Here is a 21,814-nt window from a genome sequence, read left to right as displayed (position 1 = left end):
CCAGACAGTGCTTCCTTCCTCCTGGGTGACTCTGGAAAGCCACCAGGCCTGTGCCCACTGCTTCCTTCCTGATCAGTTATTTCAGGAAAGATGTGGGTGGAGAAGAGGAAGGGGCTCCTCAAAGTGACACCTCGCAAGAAATGGTGGCAGTGTGCCTGTCCCTGGCCTTGGCATGGTCTTGTGTGGATAGATTGTAAGTCATTTGCAGAGTCACCTGCTCCTAGCCTCAGTTTCTTCCAGCTGAGTAGACAAATGAGACCTAGTTAGAAGATCCCTGGGAGGCAGTGGGGGAAGGGGTGACACACAGAGTCCTTATCTCTCTCCGCAGGAGTGCAGGCAGCAGCTCAGAAGGAGTGAGGCTTGTGGCTGGAATCCACTTCCCCTGGCACTCCCGGGGGAGCTGTTGACTTGTGTGATGCGAGGGAAATGATCTCTCCTCTACCCTGAGGAACAGAGACCTGGATGCGGGTGCTCTAGACAGGCACATCAGTGGGGTGGGAGCAGAGGCAGCCAGGGGCAGTGTTGCCACTAGGGGCTGCAAATGCTCAGTGAAACAAGGTGATCTTTTGACTGCATCCTGGCTGACGGTCTATGTGGCTGAGGCCATGTGAGCTTCAGGGAATCTTTGGGGACATTTTCACATCTTCCTTTAACTCTGTTGGTCATCTGTCAACCTCTTTTCTCCTTCCCCTTCCCCCACCATTAGTTCTAAGAAGAGGAGCCTGACAGATGTGCTCATTTCTCAGAACAGGAAGCGGCTGTGCAGGGAGGAGATAACACCTCACTGGGGAATGGAGAAGCATCCGGCAGAGCAAGGGAGGCCTTCCATCTGGCCAGCTTTGAAACAGCCTACTCAGATGGGCACCAGGAGAGCATCACAAGCGTTCTCTGGGGCAGACCTGCTCAATAGAGTTTGCAACCACCTACTCCCAGAGGGCAGGTGACATGACAACCAGTATGCACTAGACCAATGTCTTGAGTTTAAGAAATCACCCAGGCCTCATAACAGCCACGAGGAGTGCAAGGCATGCTGTAATCCCAGCATCAACTCTGAGTCACGGCTGCCATGAGTCTGAGGACAGCATGGTCTATATAGTGAGCTCCAGGCCAGCCAGGACTACATATGACATTCTCAACAACGAAACCAAACAAAATCCTGAAGAGTAAATGCTGTTCTTACTCTTCATGTCACAGACAACACAGGACTAAAGAAGCATATGTCCCCAAGGTCATGTCACACATCTCAGGTGATGGTGAATCCTAGTAGCCTGGTTTTAGAGCCCAGCAAATCATTGCTCTGGGCAGTGCAGCATGCTTTGTGAGGCCTCTTTTCTCAACTCAGTCCTCTCATCTCAAGCATGGTGACTTTCTATTCACTCTCAAGTAGATGATAACAATGCTCTAGTCTCCCCATGTTCTGGGCCAGAAGGACACTCAGGCCTCGAGAGTGACCTGTGTGTGACTGTGTGACTGGCTCCCTGGATCTAGGTGCTAAGAAGAGAACCCTGGTCCTCTGATGAGCCATCTGTCACTCCAGCCTTAGAATCAATTAACATTTCAATCCACCTTTGCATGAGGTCCCCCAACATTACCATCTCTCTGATGGAGTAAGAGATAGACGGCCATGATCACACAGAGTTTGTCCCATGTATATGATCTACATCAGCAGGAGGTTACAGTCATTCCATGGCAGTCTCTCCTTTCTGTATAGAGCACTGTACATTTGGCTGGAAAACCATTCTTTTAGGGAGCGAGCACTTCTACTTATCCAAAGATCTGGATCTGTTCTCATCTTTGCTGTTCCAGCTGCCAAGGAAGGTAGCTATGGACAGAAGCAACTTTGCCAGGCTTCCTTGGCCAGGGCTAGTTTCCTGTCTGAGTGTTTCTTCACATGTGAACTGGAGGTGCTTCCTGGATAAGAATAAGGCTGACTTACTTCCCACCAAGCTAGGCTGTCAGAGCAGAGTACGCACATAGCCAGCAAGTTTGGCAAGTAGACTAAGATGTTTAATTCTGAACATCTTATCTATGAATGGGATAAAAAAAATGACCTCAATTCAGATTACTACAAGGATTCACCACCACATATGCAAATCATGACACACAGTCAACTCTGAGGAAATGTTAGGAACAACTAGTGTTAGATTCATTATTAGCCAAGGCACAGTTTGAGTCTCCCATGACGAATGTGTGTGTGTGTGTGTCCTTATCCTCAACCAGGACCAGGCTGTTTCTCTCCTCACGTGCCATATTTTCTTCCTCAGGTTCTTTGGCATACTGGTCTTTCAGCCCAGCTTTCTCCTACTCTTAGGCTCATAGGGACCATCTTCAAGGAAGCCATCTGCTCACTTTTTCCATTTAACCATAACTTCTGGTCTCTGGGCCTAGGCTGGTGCTTGGCCCAGCGAAGGTGCTGAAGTCGAGTTGGTTCCCTCTTCATTCTCCTCGTTCTTGGCAGCACCACAGGAAGGCCTTGCAATATCAAGCAACTAGGCAGGAACCTGGCGCTCTCCAGACCCAGGTCCTCAGAGGAGCGTGCACAAGGCTGGGAAGCATATGGGAAAGTACTACAAAAGACATCTTCTCTGAGTACACAACATCAGTCCTAGAACTTGGGAGGCAGAAGCAGGAGATCCTTGAGCTAGAGGCCAGCCTAGTCTATATACTGAGTTCCAGGCCAGCCAAGATGTATAGTAAGACCCCTGTCTCAAAACAAGCAAGAAAGCACACAAGCACACAAATCCACGGCACTCTGGGGGCCAGTGAGATGGCTTTGCAGGTAAAGGTGTTGTTGCCCATGTCTGATAACCTGAGTTTGAACCCCAGAACCTACACAATGGGAGAGAGCCAACTTCCATAAATGTGCTGTAGCACCTGTGCCCCACCAGATAAATACATGTAATAATAATAATAAATGGCATCTTCTGCACTGTGTTGGAACAAATGGGGTCCACAGCAGCTTCTCCTGCCTCCTTCCCCTCAGTCATACTCAGCCTCTCTCAATGCTGGGCAGGATGGGTTTTTCTTCTCAGCTCCATTGCTAGTTAGTTAGCTTGAGATAAGTCCACTCCCCTGTCTGGTGTTTCCCTACCTATAAAGTGAAGGAGGGGCTAGAGAGATGGCTCAGCTCCCAGCACCCACATGTTGGTTCACAGCAATACATAACTCCAAATCCAATGTCCTCCTCTGACCCCCAAGGGTACCAGACACATACATAGAGAATGCACAGACCTATATGCATGGAAAACACACTCATACATTAAAAAAAAAAAAAAAAAAACCTCAAACAAACAAATAAGTGAAAGAGATCCCATCACAGGGATTCTGAAAGGAAGGGCTACTGGGAAGAGGAAGAAAGGAACTCATTTGGGTCCTTTTAGGGGCATTCAAAAGGTTAAGTACCCCATGTGTGAAGGTAGAGACCCAACATTCCAGGAGGATGTGTTGCTGCAAAAGGGCCTGTCCCTCCTCTAGCTAAAAGCCCAATGGCTCTGGCTCTCCATCCTGGGGAATTAAGGAGAAGAGGACAGTGGTTCATCTATGAGCCAGGGCAAGCTTCCAAGTGGTCAGACTTTCTCAAGCACTAGAGCCTCAACCTCTTCACCCTAGCACTGCCTCCAACTAGTCCGGACAAGTCCTGGGTATTTTCAGCCACCTTTATCTGATTAGAAATGTTTGGAATTCCACTGGCTGAAGGCAAGCAATCTGGAGGATTATGCAATGGGTACAAATCTCCAGAATGCCCTTCCCTCTGCTCTTCCCCCTCGGCTACGCATGAATGCACCCCACCCTCCAAATATCTGAAACCTTAGAGGTCTTTGTGGGCCACATCCACAACCCAGGCTCCTCAGCCCTTCACCGTGCAGAGCTACAGGCTGCAGACACTCAGGGGAGTGCCACCCAAAGGTGTGCTATCCAAGCAACTGATAATACACATCATTACCACGAAGTCCAGAACAGCTAACTATCTGCTCAGGTATATGGACTCCTCAGAAATCTCAGTGTCATGATGTGTGGCTCAATAGATGGACACTGAAATCTAGGTACTTGTCCAATGACCACCAGATAGAAGTCAAAGACTGGTCTTAGGCCTCCTGACTCCTGGGGCAAAGACTCTGCTGAGCCTGATGTTCTAGGGTACAAGAACAGCTGCACTCACTCCACAGGCATGGCAGCAGAATCAAATGGCCCATGGTTTATGCCCAATAAATGTTTTGATTCCAGCTAAAGATGCATGGCACTTCCCACAGTCTGTTAGTTTTAGCTTTATTTAAAACAGCTAGGACGTGACTGGCTCCATAGCTCAGGGGTTAGAGCACTGGTCTTGTAAAACAGCTAGGACCCATCCCAGGAAAGTCTTGTTATATAACCCAGGTTGGAGTTGAATTCATTTTGTAAGCAGGCCTTGAACTCCAATGATTCTATTCCCTTGGCCTCAAGTGCTCAGTGAACAAGCACGCAGTAAGTTCTTCCTTTGCTGCCCTTTTCCACACCCGATGCTCTTAGGCTTGGAAGTTGGAGATGATTTTGAGGAAGAGATACCATATGCCCTCTGGTTCCCTCCACATCTCAAGAGACAGTAAAGGAAGGATATATTGATTGTTCTGTTTCAACTTGCCTACTCACCACCCATCAGCCATCTGTACAGGCCCTCTTGTAAGCTAGGCTGCCTGGAGTTAGGAGCAGGAAGGTTCAGACAAGTAGACCTGTTTATCTTTGGGCTTTCTTTTATCCAATCTGTACTGTATCAGGTGGTGAGCACTGATGAGCTGGGGACAAAGCAGTGAGCTAGTCAAAATTCCCTGGGCCTGAGCCCTGAGCGTCCTCTGCCTAGGTCTAACAGATCTCCACAGGAAAGATATTGAACCAAGATTGTGCATGGGCTTTAAGATAACTAGAGGTGGGGCTGGAGAGATGGCTCAGTGGTTAAGCGCACTGATTGTTCTTCCAGAGGTCCTGAGTTCAAATCCCAGCAATCACATGGTGACTAACAACCATCTGTAATGAGATCCGATGCTATCTTCTGGTGTGTATCACCAGCTACAGTATACTTTAAAAAATAAATAAATAAATAACTAGCGGTGCCAGTTGTGGTGGCACATGAATTTAATCCTAGTACCTAGGCAGAGGTAAGTGGATTTCTGTGAGTTCAAGGCCAAACATTGCCCCCAGAATGCAGCTAAAGAAAGAAGTGGTCTCGGGGAAGGTGTGGCTAGGCGAGTAACAGAGCCTGCTTCAGGCCAGAAAAGGCAACCCAGTGCCAGGCACAGAGCTGGCAGCTCTATAGAGAACAAAGACCAGAGTGTGCCAGGCATGAGGGGCCTAGTGAGGCAGCATCGTGGGGGACGGGCACGCACAAACGTGTAGGTGAGGTCCATGGAGATCAGACAGCCGAGAGCAGAAATGAAAACAGGCTGGGTCCCAAAGGGCAGCAGCTTCAGCTCTGTAAACACCAGCCAAGCGGAGGAAGGTTCAGGTGCAGGTCTGGGGACCCAGCTGAGCTCAGCAGGAGAATGGGACCTCCCCAGTCTCCTCCATCAATGATGATGACACTAAGCTGAACAGAAGCCACAGACACGCCTGGGCAGAGCCATCTTCTCAGGTCCCACAATTCCAGATGGTCTTTTCCGAGGACCCTCTGTTTGATCCAGCCAGTTCCACCCACAAGCTCTCGAAGATCCTATCCCTTCCCTACCCAATGGGTCTCTGAGAGCATGGCTGCAGGTGCGGGGCAAAGTCAGAATTGCTGTAACTGCCAGGCCAGCAGTGCCTGACCTACATCTCCATGCTTGGTTGCATGAAAGAAAATACCAGGGCTTTCCGTTAGTGCTCACTAGATGCAGCTGGTTCAGGGAAGCCTGAGTTTTTTGAAGGCCTGTCAAGAGTAGGACAAGTATGATCTGGCTTTGGGGACCTCTACAGATTTCAGAGATCAGAATCTTCCTTTTACCAAGGTCCCCACTGAAGCTTTCTTTTTCTAATATATTATCCTTATTAAGAAAACATCAACGGGGCTGGTGAGATGGCTCAGTGGGTAAGAGCACCCGACTGCTCCTCTAAAGGTCCAGAGTTCAAATCCCAGCAACCACATGGTGGCTCACAACCATCCGCAACGAGACCTGGCGCCCTCTTCTGGAGTGTCTGAAGACAGCTACAGTGTTCTTACATATAATAAATAAATAAATCTTAAAAAAAAAAAAAAAGAAAACATCAACAACAACAACACACACAGAGGAGAGAGAGAGAGAGAGAGAGAGAGAGAGAGAGAGAGAGAATATGCACGATTGCTCAGTGATTCATTTGGGAGAAAAAAAAAATCCCAAACTGCTTTTCTTTTCTTTTTTTTTTTGGTTTTTCGAGACAGGGTTTCTCTGTATAGCCCTGGCTGTCCTCAAACACAGAAATCTGCCTGCCTCTGCCTCCCAAGTGCTGGGATTAAAGGCGTGCGCCACTACTGCCCAGTGACAGTTGGTTTGTATTTTTTTTTTTTTTTTTTTTACAAACCACTGGGGTGACTTTAGTTTTTATGGAGGAGGGGTACAACAACAAAAACAACACCCCCACACACAGAGAAACACATGAACAAACCCTAACAATTTAAAAGTTCTGGCCAGGAGTGACCCCAGCACTCGGAATCACAGAAGACCAGAAGCTGAAGGCCATTCTCAGGCCAGTCGGGGCTGGGTAGTACTCTGGCTTGTGGTAAGGACTTGGTCAGGAGACATGGCTTTCCTCTGTTCTAGCATCATCATCTCAATGAGGTGGCTTTACTTACATCAGAAGAGCTCTCACTCTGGTTCCAAAGCCCTAGGACCCTTCTGTGGGAATTTTGCTTCCCTCAAGGGAGTGGTGGGATGTAAGGAAAGACACTGAGGTTTCATGTTAGAAGGAAAGATTCTATCTGGAGCCAATGAACTCACGAGTCTTAGAGAAGAACCCACTGCCTCCACTTTACTAAATCAGTATAGCCCCTAACTTCACTCTAAATAGTTATCCTTTACCCACCAGCATACCACAGGATAGCACCCCTCATCACAGAAACTTCTCTTTGCAGTGGATGGAAACCATTACAGAAAGCCATAGCTGGTGAAGATGTGGAGAACTGACCACTAGGATACACAGCCTTAACAGATACATCTGAAAAACAACCCCCACACCTAAGACCTAGGGTACACTGTGGAAGAAGATGTAGACAGACTTTAAGAGGCAGTAGACCAAGAAGTCAACCTTGAAAGTGTGTCTCCTAGAAATGACAGGGAAGCTACACTCAGGATACCTCAACAGTATGGCTGCCTAAATAAGATCTGAACACTATCAATATCAATGGGCACGCTAACATGAAAGGGAGAAATCTAACCCTAGAAAAAGGACCATGGGAAACCACTGGTGAGGGAAGGAGAACTGGTCTTCTCCACGGAGGTGTCTCCTACTTGATTATCCAGTATTAAATGGTCAGCCTTGAAATCATATTGTTATGTATATATTACATATATATGTGTAACAATAATTAAAAAAAAAGAGGCCATGAATTTGCAAAGGAGTGAGGGGTTGGAAGAAAAAGGAGAGAAATGATGTAATTGTATTTTAATTGGGGTGGTCGGGGGTGGGGGGGGGGCTGGAAAGATGGCCCTGTGGTTAAAAAGATTTGCTTCTCTCTTGGAAGATGGGTTTGGTTCCCAGCATCCGAGTGGTGGCCTGAACTCCAGCTCCAGGGAACCCATACCTCTTCTGACCTCCACAGGCTCCTCTCTGCACATGGTACACATACACACACCCAAGTGTACATACATAAATAAAACAAGTTTTTTTAATTGCAAAAACTTTTCAACATTGAAAAAAAATCACCCTCCTCCTTTGTATGTGTGTGTGTCAGAGTACTATCTTGTGGAGTCAATTTTCTCCTTCACCTTGATGTGGGCTCCAGGGGTGGACCTCAGATTGCCACATCTGCATGGCAGGTACATGCACCTGATGAGCCATCCTGCTGACTAGAAAGTAAGTTTGACTCTTGGCAGTGTCTTCTCTTTTGTGGCGCTGAGTACGGAATGGCAGGTCTCACACGGCCTAGATAAGTTCTCTAGTACTACGCTCTATCTCAGCCTCAGAACTGGCATTTATTTAGTTATATAAGGTGTCCCTTCACCTCTGGTGGCAGCTGTGAGGAATGGATGACATCCTCAGGGAATGTACTGCTGCCACTGAGCATGGCCATACCAAGGATCTCAATTCTTCTTTTAGTTCATGTGCACAAAGTACTGTCCATAGCTCTGTGCTCCTGGATATTCAGTGTGAGACAGCACACAGTAGAGCCCTCCTACTGAGATTAACTCAACCTGACTCTTCCGCCAGCTATATACAATAAACCCATGCCAGATGAATAAAACCAACACTGGATTTCTGGGCTGCTGCTAGTATAGCTCTATCAGAGCCCCATTAGAGTTCATGGCCCACCCCATCCCAGCTGTTTTTTTTTTTTTAATGTCTGTCTGTCTCTTACTCATTTCCTTATTACCCCAGTAAGGGTCTAGTTTAAAGTTGTGCAGATATGGCAGCCATCTGATTTTCTTCATCATTTATAAATCAAAGTGATGAAGGAACACTGAGAAAGCCATTTAAGAAGCCCCTGGTGCCTGTTTTACACTGCCCACCCATGAGCACATCACTGGCTCCCCAGTGTTCTTGGCCTGTGCCGCCTCTACCTACAAGCTTGACCTAGAGAACAGGCTGTGATTACAGGAACTGGATGGAACTGCATCTGGTCACCAACTTCCTTCTGATGCCAATGAAGATGGCCACTATTTACAGCAGGTGCTGAGCTCCTATTTTAAACTTAACATCTATGTTATGATAAGGAAGTAGACGGTCACCAAGGTGAATCTACTTGTTCAGGATCCTACAGACACAAAGTGAAGAGGTAGTGTTGAGACCCAGGTATGGCTGACTGTAGAGTCTGTCAAGAGCCAGGCCTACGGATGTGTCTTTGCTATGGTGGTACAGCATAGACCATCCATAGCTGACGAGTCACAGCTATCACTTGGCAACCCAATCCTTTGCTGCCTGTCCAAAGCACTCAGGCTACAGTCTGTGGCCAAGAGCAGGTAGAGGCTATAGGTCTTCTTTAAAATGTTCAGTATAGGCAGAGCAGCCAGACAAAAGCCAGATGCCCATACCAGAAAGGACACCAAACAATAAGAAGTGCATGGGATAGGAGGAGAGCTGAGGGAAGCCCAGAACCACAGTAATGGGAAGGAGTGGATGAGGAGAGGCTCAGTGGGTTATGTTCTTCCAGAGGACCTAGGTTCAATTCCCAGCGCTTAAACGTGGAGGCTCACAACCATCTGTAAGTCCAGCTCTAAGAGGTCTACACCCTCTTCTGGCCTCCCTGGGCACATCAGACATACATGGTGCATAGACATATATGCAGACAGAAAGCTCATACACATAAAATAAATAAATAAATTTAATTGAAAAAAAAAAAGAGCAAATGATGGGATGGCCTGAGTCTAACAGACTGGATTTGGATTGAGTTTTATTGACATTATTAGTATTAAACCTTGTAACTATTATTTAACTTGGAACACTCCCCAAGTTCTAGTACAGACAAAGAGAACAAAGAATATAACTTTAGTGTAGACAGCTTACCTGCCATGGACAAGGATCCACTCCCAGCACAAAAAACAACAAAACACATACCTCAAAAGAACTTCACATTTCCCATGAAGGACTATTGTGGAGATTAAAACTGACAGTGCACCTTCAGTATCCTGCACACTGTTGGACTCAATTTAACAGTAGTATTTATTATATTAAATTAATTATAGATATGTCATTCCTAGAGACCCTCTGATGGCCAAGAGATGACTTAAAGCTCTCCAGAGCAACAAAGTTAGGGATGTAGAAACTGACAGAATCCTAACTAGATTTGGAGACTTTCCATGCGGAAGGCTGGCAACTCAGCATGACCACTGCAGGCCATAGAGGACATAGATGGCCTTCTCTTGGGAACTCCATAGATCCTAGCTGTGAGCTCATGTGTGTTCTCAAAGCCTGATTCTTCATCAATATCATACTCCATAGCCACGTTTTATTATTCCTGATAATATAGAAAGTACACTTTAAAAAGTGCTATGGGGCCGGGCGTGGTGGCACACGCCTTTAGTCCCAGCACTCGGGAGGCAGAGGCAGGTGGATTTCTGAGTTCGAGGCCAGCCTGGTCTACAAAGTGAGTGCCAGGACAGCCAGGGCTACACAGAGAAACCCTGTCTCGAAAAAAACAAAACAAAACAAAACAAAAAAAAAGTGCTATGGGTATTGGCCAGGCATAGTGGCACACACCTTTAATCCCAGCACTCAAGAGACAGAGGCTGAGACAGACATATCTCTGTGAGTTTGAAGCTAGCCTTGTCTACATAGTGAGTTACAGGTTAGTCAAGGCTTATAGTGAGACCATCTCAAATAAACAAGGGAACAAATTAACTAATTAATTAAGTTTAAAAAATAATAAAGACTGTAGGTGCTATCCTGGTGGCATATGTCTTTAATCCCAGCATTTAGGAAGCTGAGACAGAAGGATGGCTATTGAGTCAAAGCCACCCTGGTCTACAGAGTAAATTCCAGGCCAGCCAAAGTTACATAGTGAAAATTTGTCAAACAACACTTCACCCCATAAGAAAAACATTTAAAAAGTGGGGATATTATATGAGAATTAAGCCGGCTCTGTATCACTTACCTAGCTGGGCCAGAGACCCTGGTACACATATTTAACCCTTCTGCCTTAAAGTTTTCATACGTCTCTGTTGGGTGGTTGAGAACCAACACTTAAAATACTATGCTGGACATGCAGCAAGTTTCACTTGATAAATAAAAATGTTATTTTGTATCTCTGTCATAAATGTACAGTACCAAACCAACCTCCCAAGGAGGATGTGTGTGCAGAAGAAAAGATGCTTGCTGCTCCTCCAGAGGACTAGAGCTTTGTTCCCAGCAGCTGCATCCAGTAGCTTACAATCATCTTAGATCTAGCTGTCCCAGAACTCACTGTGTAGACGCAGAGGTCCGCCTGCTCTGCCTCTTGAGTGCTGGATTTAAAGGTATATGCCAACAAATCTACTTGTAGTGATTTACTCCCAAAGGTGTACTATATTCACAGATGGTCTAAGAAACATATAGGGCTGTTAACTGTGTATCATAATAGCTGAGGGTGATAGGGAATGTCAAGCAGGAACTATATACATTGTAATCCTAGTGCTCAGCAAGTGGGGACATAAGCATCACGGGAGCTTCAAGTTTGAGTTCAGCCTGGACAATACAGCAAGAATCCCATCTCCAAAACCAAAACAATACAGAAATTAATAGCAATAGTGGCCTATAAATATCAACCATTCTTTGCATTTATACAGAGTATAAACAGAGTATTAAATAAGACCTTAGCTAGAGGGGTTTGGTTACAGAAATTAAAAGAATTCTCTAAGTAACAAAACCAAAACAAAGTGACAAAATGAGCCTACCACTGAGGTTACACAACTATTAATTCAGTGCCAACCTGATGCCATCTGTTCCTCAACCGTTCTCTACCCTGTGATATTGTGAGGCAAATTCTAGATGTACTCAGTATGTGTTTCTGAGAAGCAAGGGACATTCAGGAAAAAGGTTATGTATAAAAGTTGAATCTTGGAAAGGTTCTCAATGTGATCAAACTTTCCCAGAGAGGATAGCTTTGCTCAGCATGAGGGGATGTAGTGTATGTCTAAGGTCTAGCATGACTCAAGTCATAAATGGTTTAGATTTGCAGCCAGTTAAAAGCCACTAGAATAAAGGTATCCCACCTAAAATAGCACTAAAGTGATGGGGGAGGGGCAACACAGTCAGATGGACAGACAGAATGTTCCAGATTTATTAAGGGCTTAACTGTGGAGAACAAAGCTTTGAAACTTTTAGGAGAGAGCTATTGAGAAGGCTGTGGGGTGAAGCACTTTAGGCCAAGCCTGATGACCTGACTAGGACCCAGGTGGTGAGAAGAAAGAACAGATTACTGAACTTTGTCCTCTGACCCGAACATGTGCACACAACACATAGACACATCCATAAAACAAACCAATTTAATTATAAAGTTAAGAAATATTTTAGAATATATTGACAATTTCTTTTTAGGGATCAATAGCAGAGAAAGGGAAAGTCTATTAAAATATAAATGTTATAAATCACAAAAGATTCAATTCCATTAAATACTGAATGGCTAGGAACACTTACTACTCTCAGAGAGGACCTAAATTGCCAGCCCCTGTATTAGGTTGCTCAGAGCTACTGTAACTCCAGCTCTAAGAGACCTCTGACCTCTGGGGGCACCAGCGCTTACATATAGATACCCACACACAGACACATAAACACATACATTTACTAAAAATAAATCTTAAAAAAACTCTAGGCATAAAAAATTATCATATAGAGGGCTGGAGAGATGGCTCAGTGGTTAAGAGCACTGACTGTTTTTCCAAAGGTCCTGAGTTCAATTCCCAGCAACCACATGGTGGTTCACAACCATCTGTAATAGGATCTGATGCCCTCTTCTGGTGTGTCTGAAATCAGTGATAGTGTACTCATATACATAAAATAAATCTTAAAAAAAATCATTTATAGAAAAAAGAAATCAGAAACTGAAAGATGTTATTATAACATGAGTAGACAAAATATTCACACTCAGGATAATACAAAGAACCCTAAAAATCCTTAGGAAGATGCTGACTCAGTGGAAGTGGGATAAGGACTTCACATGTATTTTAAGAGAAAATATAAATGGCTGGCACACAGAAGAAACCTTTTAGCCCCATGTGCAATCTAAAAAATGAAAATAACCAAAAAGCAAAAAACAAAACAAAACAAAAAAAAACCCCCAAAACCCAAAAAAACAAAACAAAACCAACACAGGATACCATCTCACATCCAACAGATCCATAAAAATTTAAAAGTCTGACCAGATCAAGATTAGCAAAGACACACATGCTAGCAGTAGTGTAAACTCAAAAAATCCACAGCAACAATCCAGAATTACCTTCCTATCAAAGATTCCACAGCATTCCCGAGAATACACTTAATGACAACCATCTTGAAAATGAGGTCCAAGGACTTGCAGCAGCAGCTGCTGAGAGCCTGACAACTACTCAGGGTGCCAACCAGACAGGCAGGAACCCAGCACCCTATGACTTATGCAAACCCTACAGGTGATCCTGATGGGCTAAAGTTTGGGAACGGCTGCTTTTGAATGTGTATGTACATAAGTACAGGACACACACAGTACATGTTTGAAACAGTGAAAGCAAGGAACCCAACAGCCCGAACAACCACTAAACAGATCACTGGGAAGATACCTTGAGACCTAATCATGCAAAATGAGGATGCTGAACTGGGAAAGTGGCTCATGTCTGTACAATTCCTGCACTGAGGGGCTGAGGAAGGACAACTATGAGTTCGGGGCCAGTCTGGATGGACTACAGAGTAAGTTCTAGGAGCCTGGACTGAAGAGTAAGACCTTGTCCCTTAAAAAATTCTTCTAAAGAAGCTGGAAATGTGGCTCAGTGGTTAAGAGCACTGACTGCAGCCGGGCGTGGTGGTGCACGCCTTTAACCCCAGCACTTGGGAGGCAGAGGCAAGCGGATTTCTGAGTTCGAGGCCAGCCTGGTCTACAGAGTGAGTTCCAGGACAGCCAGGGCTACACAGAGAAACCCTGTCTCGAAAAACCAAAAAAAAAAAAAAAAAAAAAGAGCACTGACTGCGCTTCCAGAGGTCCTGAGCTCAATTTCCCAGGAAGCACATGGTGGCTCATGACCATCTGTAATGGGGTCAGATGTCATCTCCTAGTGTGTCTGAAGAGAGCAACAGTATACACACATATATAAATTAAGTAAGAAAATCTTTAAAAAAACAAAACAAAACAAAAAACTTTGCTTTCTCTTCTCCTTTCCTCCACCATCGTGCACGCTACGCCTGATTCGGCTTCTCACCATGTCTTCTCACAAGACTTTCCAAATTCAGAGATTCCTGGCCAAGAAACAAAAGCAAAATTGTCCCATTCCTCAGTGGATCCAGAAGAAAACTGGTAACAAAGTCAGGTTCAACTCTAAGAGAAGACACTGGAGGAGAACGAAGCTGGGTCTGTAAGGATTCACACAATGGCAAGACTGAGGATTTATACTGAATTGTCATCAATCAGTCCTACCAGATGGATTTCAACATTTTAAACCTGGAGACTTGCTCGTGTCTTAAATTAGGATGTTTGTCCAGTAATAAAATATAGACCCTTTCAAAAAAAAGCTTCTAAAAATAAAACAACCTCCCCAAAGGAAAAAAAATGGATAAACTACAACTATACATGTAACATAGATGGATCTCAATGCTGAATGAAAAAAACAAACTACATAGGAACATCTATCTTTAAGCTTTGTTTAAAGCTTCAAGGCATGGAGGGGGAGAGTCTCTATTGTCTGGGGATATGAACTGAAGTTCAGGAACAACCATCCCAAAATGCTGCTGGAAAATGCTGATTACCTCACACCGAGGGCACGGTGGGGCACAGCAGAGGACTGCAGGAAGGACTCTTTACCTTCCCTCATAACCTAAAGGCAGACCTGTGCAAAAGTTAAAGAACTGTCATGAACCTACTCCCTGCAATCTCACAACCAGGAGAAACTGAACTAAGACGTCACAACATGGCCCAGAAACCATCTATCACAGGCTCCTCCCTTTTCTGCTGTGGGAGCCTCAGGGCCTCCACCACACACCTTTTTCCTGTAAAATGGGTTGGGTGTTCGCTTTCTTTCATGCCATGCATGCCCCGGTACATGCAATCAACTTGTAAAGGCTATACATGCCACCTCACCTGTTAATTTTTTCCGCTGTGATTGATCTCACAGACTCAAGTATAGAACCCTCAGAGGATAAAGGAAGACGTTTTTTCGTTCTCTGTAGATCCATGCAAAACAAAGCCCAATAAACCTCAGGAGAACAAGTGAGCAGTGGGTGACTGACAGGGGAAGAGTGCAGAGGACTTTATGGTACTCCCGATGGTAGAATTGGCTTTTTATTTCTATTTATTTAGTGTGAAGGGCGAGAGAAGAAGAGTGAGAGCTCAGCCCCTGTGGAGGTCACTGAATTTCAGGAGTCCGTGCTCTTCTCCCACCACATGGTTTCCAGAGAGGGGAGCTCCAGTTGTCAGGCTTGGTGGTAAGTGTCATCTGAGATGTCTCACCAGCCCATATTCTGATTTTTTTTTTTTATGTCTAATCGTACACTGTAGCTGCCTTCAGACACACCAGAAGAGGGCATCAGACCCCATTACAGATGGTTGTGAGCCACCATGTGGTTGCTGGGAATTGAACTCAGGACCTCTGAGCAGTCAATGATCTTAACTACCGAGCCATCTCTCCAGTCCCCCTCCCCCATATTCTGATTTTTGGAAATTTTCTTTTATTTATTTATTTAAAATTTTTTTCTGAGAGGGTCTCACTGTATAACGGTCCATATTCTGATTTTTAAAAGCTGGGTAAAGAGTTTGTTTACGCATATCTTCTATTCTTGAAACTATACATATGCATTAGTTATTTTATGTTGCCAGGCAAGTGGCACATATCATACAAATACCAGCACTTGGAAGTTTGAAGCAGGAAGACTGTCTCCAGTTCAAGGCCAGTCTGAGCCATATAGTAAATTCCATGCCAAACTAGGCTACTAATGAGACCCTGTCTAAAAAGACTAAAACCAAGCAATTCTCCATTGTATTTGCAATAAATTAATTTTACAAAACAATTCAGAGTGTACAGGGCCACTACAGCAAACACTGCAAGGAAGAACTGCGACCATGAATAACTACATGTGTGGTACCTGAAGGGTTAAGCTAGTTTCTCCGCCAAAAGGACGGGAGGACGGCAGCTGGGCCACAGTGGGAGTTCCTGGCTCCAGCTGGCTTGGCAGGGATCAAGCTCCACGCCCAGGAACAGCCACCTGGGGGAGGGGTCTGGACAGGTGGTACCTACAGTCTCTGGTGACCTGATCTATGTGAAAGGCTGGATCCAATCAGATGTGGGCCTCCTGTTAGAGCTCTTCCAGCTGCTAAGTCTTCCGGGTGGCAGCCCGAAGATGGTGAGAAGGGGAAGAGAGCCTAGGTGGCAGGGTGGGGGAGGAGAAGGAAGTGGGTGGGCTGGGCTCAGATACCAGGGGAGGCTACAGGGATTATCACCTGCTGAGAGTGAGATTAGGTTTCTTGGGAAGGGCTCTTCTATCTAATGCTCCCTTGAAAGCTGTCTCCCAGTGGCTTTTCTCTGCTGGACAGATGGTGTCTGAGCTGTCTCCTGGAGGGTGGGCTTCTTGAGGGAATGGTGGAAATGGAGTGGAGCCTGCTCCCTGCTCCTCAGAAGCCTGCTTAGCCTTGGGATTCCCTCCCTTCCAACAACTGCAGCCTGTGTTACGCTTAGTCAGAGCTTATTCAGAGTAGGCGGGGCCTGTTGTCTGTCATACAGGTTACTCCCATCTAGCTTTTACAGCACCCAACTGCTTAACGCTTACACACGAGGCTTACATTTGTGGAAGCTGAAGCTTGGTAAAGTTAAACACTTGTCCAGAGTCAAAGAGCAAGTAACTAACACTTGAATACAAAAGGCCACAGCCCCAGCAGAAAACAATTATCTGCTCTAGTGTATTCTCCTTATGAGAGCAAGCACCTCCTCACTGTTCAGTCCAGATGGCTGGACCCTCTCTCTCTCCTCCTTCCTCCCACCAAGCAGCAGCAAAACCAGTGTATCAAGCTATGACCACTGCTCCCCACGGCTGCCAGAAATCTGCATGGTATAAGCAGCTCCCACCATCTTGTTCCTGCTCATGCCTGAGGACTTCACCCTTCAGACAGTGGTTCTCACCCTTCCTAACGAACGACCCTTTAATGCAGTTCCTCATGGTGTGGTGAGCCCCAAACAAAATTATTTTCATTGCTACTTCATAACTGTAATTTTGTTGCCATGAACCACAGTGTAAATATCTGATATGCATACACTGTGAGAGGACTGCTCGACCCCCACAGGGGTGGCAACTCACAGGCTGAGATCCCTGCTCCAGAGTGAGCAGAGCTTCTCCTGAAGCTTAAGTTGGATCTGATCATCTTTTGGCTCAAAACCCCTCTCTGCCTGTGGGAATAAAAGCAGTGTTCTATGTGGCCTGCAGGAGGACCTGGCTGCAGGTTACGTCAGGCTCAATTTCTACACACTCTTTGCCTCTATCATATGAACATGTCTGAAGTCTTTATTGGACTTGCTGTCCTCTCTATTTCAATATTCTTTCCCCTAATACTTGCATGGATCACACTACTATACTCAGGCCCGAGGAAGCCCTTATCAAAGGCCTTCCTGATGAGTCTAGCTAGCAACAGAATGTTCTTCTCTTGTATTTTTTTCTATGGTCCTAAATACTACCTGCTATGTTAGGTACTTCGCCTCTCTCTCTCTTACTAGGATGTCAGCTGAATGACAAGACAGTGCTCGCACTATTTGCTCAAGCTCTAGCTCAATGCCTGACATACAGCAGGAACTCTGTATTTGTTAATGAACAAATGAATGAATGACCAACATCCCTCAGGAAATGACTCACTTTAGAGAGGAAGGCTGCCCAAATACCCTTGGCTTTTTCTTAGTCTTGTGACCTTTGGTAGCCCCAGAGCAGTGGTCAATGTCCTTCCCTGTTACAAAATGTCCTGGGTACATACCATCAGCACCATGTCATCCTCTTATGCTTCCGGGCATGTGTACACACACGGGGATGGACATGAGAGCTGGAACACAGGACTGGTTCTAGGAGGGGGAGTGAGCATGGGCACTGAGAGATCAGGGACAGTGAACTCTAGGGCACTTATCTTGTTATTCCTGCCCTGCCAAGGCCCCTATACCTCATACACTCCGGCTTTTATCTTCATGAATAAAAAAAAAAAAATCACTGGATAGTTGAGGGGGCTGATACACACCTGTAATCGCAGCATTCAGGAGGCTGAGGCAGGATGACTAAGTTCAAGGCCAGCCTGGGGTGTATACCAAGGGGTGTGTGTGTGGGAGGGGTAGAGAGAAAGTTAGTGGAAGATTTTGAGTCAAGTCAATAACAGTTTTTGACCTACAATTTTAAAAGGCTCACGTTTGCTGTGTGAAGGGAGCCAGGGCAAAGCAGGGAGACCATGGGGGAAGTTCCCTTGACTTGGTGAAAGAGAGAATGAGCAATAGCTGTTTAATTCCTAGCCTTGGCCTGGCTATTTCCATTGCATCCTGGGCTTCTATTCAGCTGTTCTCATGTCTGTTCTATCAGCACCCTGGTGAGGTGAGTGTCAGCAGAATCCACATTTTACAGAGAAGAAATCTGAGGCTCTGAGACACAAAGTCACCTATTAAAGATTATACAGAAAATCATTAAGAAATCTGACAACAAATGCTGGCAAGGGTGTGGTGAGAGAGGAGCCCTTACTTACTGTTGCTAAGGATGCATGCTAGTACAGCCATTATGGAAATCATAGGAGGGTTCTCAACAATTTTAAAATAGAGGTACAGTATGACCCAGCTATAGTACTTCTAGGCATCTGCCCAAAGAACTTCATATCCTACCACTGAAGTCCTTGTATATCCACAGTCACTACTGCTCTACTAACAAGGAAATGGAGCCAGCCTATATGTCCATCAACAAAAGAATGGATAATGGAAGTGTGGTGTGTATATGTGTACACACAAATACATTATGTGTGTGTGCATACACATATCTTTGTCTTACTGAACATGCATATATGAATGTGTGCAAGCAAGCACGCACGTGCACGCACGCACACACACACACACACACACACACACAAATCAGGTCCTAAAGAAACCCAGGACAAGGCTCACTTAGGCCCTGAGGCTCCTCCTAGCACTTCTTACCCTGTCCCCCACCCTAAACCTCTCCAGCCCTCTCTTCACATCTCTTCCCCTAGCTTTTCATTCCTATATAATCATGCCATTTTGGCCATATGCTCTTGTTGATCCTTGGCTCTTGGCTCTTTTTCCCTTCTTTTTTCTTCTTCTTGTTTCCGTGCCCCTCTCATTGTCCAGTTTAGTCTGAAATCTTCCAGATGCCATACTCCCCCTCATACATCTGTATGTATGTATGTATGTATGTATGTATGTATATGTATGTGGTGTGTGCAGAATGGAATTTTATTCAGTCATAAAGAAAACTGAAATTATGAGCTTTGCAAAGAAATGGATGAATCTAGAAATTTTATTAAATAAAATATTGAAAATATAAATAAAGACAAAATATGACACAATCTCAGGAAGATAAAAGAATTACACTCTGATAAATGGATCCTAGGCTGTAATGTGCAAGCGTGTGTGTGTGTGTGTGTGTGTGTGTGTGTGTGTAAGTGAGTGTAAATGTGGGTAAAGCCAAAATAACTAGGATGGAGACCAAGTGGAGATAATATAGGTGGTAAGGAAGTACAGTGGTGGGCAAAAGAACACATGAGATGTGAAAAAAGAAGCAACTGGGGAGGAAGGTTAGACAAGGGAAGGAGAATCTACTATAACCCATTGTTTGAGATGCCGTAACGATACCTAATGTTGTGTGCTAACTAAAAAAAAAAAAAAGTTATACAGCAAAGAGCCAGCCTCCAGCGGTGCTCTATATCTACTGACAGGCTACACCTATCAACATCCTAACCGGGCTTCAAAGTCCAGTTCCAAGCCAACCTATCCCTAAAAGCCTCACCCAAGCTTATCCAATGGCCTGTTCCCTGTCAAGAAAGTATCAGAGGAGCTACCACCCACTGAGTGCTCCTTAGGTGCTGGGTGCACTACTCCCAACTCATGGGTCATGTAATCTTCCTGCTTGGGCCTCTCTAGTGCCAGGACTATCTGCCTGTTTACTGAGCCTACCTCTAAATGTGATAGCTCATGTGATATGCCACTGACTGAGCGAGGCAAAGTCACAGGCAAGTTTGTATGATGTCTTACTGTCACAACTAACTCGTTCCTCACTTATTTTGCTTTTGATAGTCTTAATATGCAGCTAAGGCTACCCTGGAATTCAATTCACCATGTAGCCCAGCCTAATCTCAAACTTGTGGCAATCTGTAATGGAGGGCTTTTCCACTGTGTACAAGTTCCTCAAAATAATGATTCTGAGACTTGCTATTTCATGAAGAAATGCTTAGGCCAATAGCTTTGGCTTGTTCCCTGGCTGAGTTGTAACTTATTTATCCATTCATTCTAATCTGCGTCCCACCATGTGGCTGGTTACCTCTCCTCAGCTTCATGTGACCATCTCCTTCAGCATTTGGGGACAATCTCCCCACTTATTCTATTCTGAGGGCCAAATGATTGGTTCCCTTCTTCTCAGTTTATTCATGCCTGACTCTTTCCCAGAATTCTTCTTTCTCTCTGCTGGTATTCCCACCTCCTATTTCCTGCCTCAGCTCATTGGTCACAGGCGATTTTTTACTGACAGGTAATGCTTCCATATAGTTCCCAATAGATTCTCTCTACAACAATCTTCCTTCCCCAGACTTCTAGGTGCTGATATTACAGGTAGGAGCCACCAAAATAATCATGATGGTGATAATAGTAATAATAATAATAACAATAATTTTTAAAACTTTAAGTTATATGTATGTGTCTGTGGCGGTCAGAAGAGGGTGTAGAACCTTCTGGAACTGGAGTTACAGGAGGTGCTGGGGAGTGAACCCTGGGTTCTGCAAGAACAAGAAGCACTCTTCCACTTCTGAGGCAGCTCTCTAGCTTCCCACTTCTTTCTTTTTTCTGGTCATAGGCAGAGCTCCACCAGATTACACTGTGGCACTGCTCTACTACTCTGAAGTATACAAGCTTGTTTGAATTCTCCTAATCAGACTCTAAAAGGCTTACATTTAAAATCAAAATCCACAAAGACATTTTGCTGGCCCATCTACAGTGCTGGCCTTAGCTTAGAACTTAGGCAAAAAGACACAAAAGGATCAAGAGTCACGGGGTTAAATGAAGGCAGAAAAGAAAACCTTCTTGAGCTGTCAGTCCCTCAAAAACAAAATGAAACAAAACAAAAAACCCCCAAATGGACCTTTTAAGCCTCGCATGGTGGCACAGACCTAGAATCCCACCACCGAAGGCTATGAGTTTGACGCCACCCAGGGCTACAAAATAAGACTGTCTGGAGAAAGGGGAGGAGGGGAGGAAGGAAATGCATCCTTTGGCTATTCTGCTTTATTTTATTTTATAAACAGGGTCTCACCAGGCACTTGGAAAGCAGAGACAAGTGGATCTCTGTGAGTTTGAGGCCAGCCTGGTCTACATATACATAGAGAGGTTCTAGGACAACCAGGGTAATATATAGACCCCTGTCTCAAAAATACATAAAATAAAATAAGTATACATGGCTTCACTATGCCACTCTGGCTGTTTTGAAACTTGTTATGTAGTCAAGGCTGGCCTGGAACTCATAGAGATCTACCTACCTCTGCCTGTCATGCATTGAGATAGAGGTGAGTGCACCTGGCCTACCTTTTTAGCTCTTAAAACAGTGAACATTGTGAGTTTTAGCCATGACCCTGTAGACAGGTGGAAGACTCCCATGCTCTAACTTCATTCTGGAGAGACTTGCAAAGCAGGAAGGGCAATGATTTTCAGTTCCCGTAAGTCTACAGCAACAGCTGATTCAGCTAGATGAGGTCACCTTCACAAACCTCCTGACTAGCAGCTGAGAGGGTAAAAGCAGGAAATTAGAGGATACTGAATGGCTAAGTTCAAACATGCCTGTGGCAAATCCTACA

At 45.0% G+C, this 21,814-nt stretch overlaps 2 protein-coding genes across 5 annotated transcripts in view; one reads left to right on the top strand and one right to left on the bottom strand.

Moving 5' to 3' along the window:
- The window catches only part of Bcl2l1 (BCL2 like 1), a 51,724-nt gene that overhangs the window by 8,792 nt on the left and 21,118 nt on the right, over nucleotides 1-21,814 (bottom strand). The window lies entirely within an intron of this gene.
- LOC110288860 (large ribosomal subunit protein eL39-like) lies at nucleotides 13,999-14,199 on the top strand. Its single transcript, XM_021155097.2, has one exon. It carries the CDS (start codon nucleotides 13,999-14,001, stop codon nucleotides 14,152-14,154), a length of 156 nt encoding a protein of 51 aa, XP_021010756.1. The 3' UTR covers nucleotides 14,155-14,199.

The sequence above is a fragment of the Mus caroli genome, unplaced genomic scaffold (genome assembly GCF_978045245.1).
Source record: "Mus caroli unplaced genomic scaffold, Mus_caroli_1 scaffold_2, whole genome shotgun sequence".
Taxonomy (NCBI): domain Eukaryota; kingdom Metazoa; phylum Chordata; class Mammalia; order Rodentia; family Muridae; genus Mus; species Mus caroli.
This window is presented reverse-complemented; position numbering and strand designations above follow the sequence as displayed.

Bases quoted from the DNA above. Each gene is read 5' to 3' on its own strand.
- LOC110288860 (XM_021155097.2), top strand. From the start codon at position 13,999: ATGTCTTCTCACAAGACTTTCCAAATTCAGAGATTCCTGGCCAAGAAA.